The sequence below is a fragment of the Eimeria mitis genome, genomic scaffold (genome assembly GCF_000499745.2).
Source record: "Eimeria mitis Houghton genomic scaffold, Emh_scaff217, whole genome shotgun sequence".
Taxonomy (NCBI): Eukaryota; Apicomplexa; class Conoidasida; order Eucoccidiorida; family Eimeriidae; genus Eimeria; species Eimeria mitis.
Genome location: NW_013570496.1, coordinates 10,159 through 11,014, shown reverse-complemented (window position 1 = coordinate 11,014; position 856 = coordinate 10,159). Strand labels below are relative to the sequence as shown.

The following is an 856-nucleotide window of genomic DNA, read 5'->3' as shown; positions in this document are numbered from 1 at the left end:
GTGCGAGTTCTGGGATCTCGTGGGGCGGCACAGTGACGACTGCTGGAGGGACAGAAGGCTCCACATACGCCACTTCTGGCACGCCAGGCGCTAAAACTGGCACTGGTTGTTCTGGAAGCTGCGGCCATGTAGGTGGTATTGTAGTAGGCTCTACAAGTGGTGGCTGAGGCGGTTGTTGGAAAGGCTCTTCTTCCACTTCCTCTTCCTCTTCAATACCTGGCTGCACCTGGGTAGGGGCCTCGGGAGGAGGCACCTTCTTCCGGACAAACTCCTTCCGAGTCCTCGAACGAGTTATCGGCCTCTCTATGAATTCTTCATCCGGTATTCCATCGCCACCAGGCTCCTCTGGTTGTTTTTCAGGTGGAACTTCCGCTTTTGGCTTACGTCTCGGTCTTGGCACGGGAATTTGTGGCATAGGCATTTGTGGCAAAGTTATTTCCTTCGGAGGTTCCTCTGGCGGCAAAACTACCGCTTCCGTTGAAGGTTCCTCTTCTAGGACAGGTTTTTCTTCCTCTTCTTCTTCTGCTTCTTTTCCTTCTTCCTCCTTCGCTTCGGGTTCCTCTCGGGGAGGTTTGCCTTCTTCTTCCGACTTCCTTTTGCGCTCTCTCTCCCTGCGAAGTACAATTGCCCTTATTAGGATTAAGAAAAGCACAACGAAGGCAACTACGTGGACTCGATTCCTTGCTAGAAACGCGGTCGCCAACTGGATATCCATCATTTCATGCTGGGCAACCAGTTCTGCATGTAATCTAGCCATCGTATCGCCCGCAACTCCTTTAGTGGATTCCAAGTCTGCGTCCTCCTCGGCGGCTTTTTTTCCCGATGCCCCTGATGAGTACACATTCTTCTGCTCCAG

The 856-nt window shown here is 52.6% G+C and overlaps 1 protein-coding gene across 1 annotated transcript in view; it reads right to left on the bottom strand.

Moving 5' to 3' along the window:
* The window catches only part of EMH_0003940 (uncharacterized protein), a gene marked incomplete at both ends in the record, with an annotated part of 7,485 nt that overhangs the window by 4,102 nt on the left and 2,527 nt on the right, over positions 1-856 (bottom strand). The window contains one exon of the mRNA XM_013496561.1: positions 32-828. Coding sequence (XP_013352015.1) covers positions 32-828 — 797 coding nt within the window. The remainder of the gene's footprint in view (positions 1-31; positions 829-856) is intronic.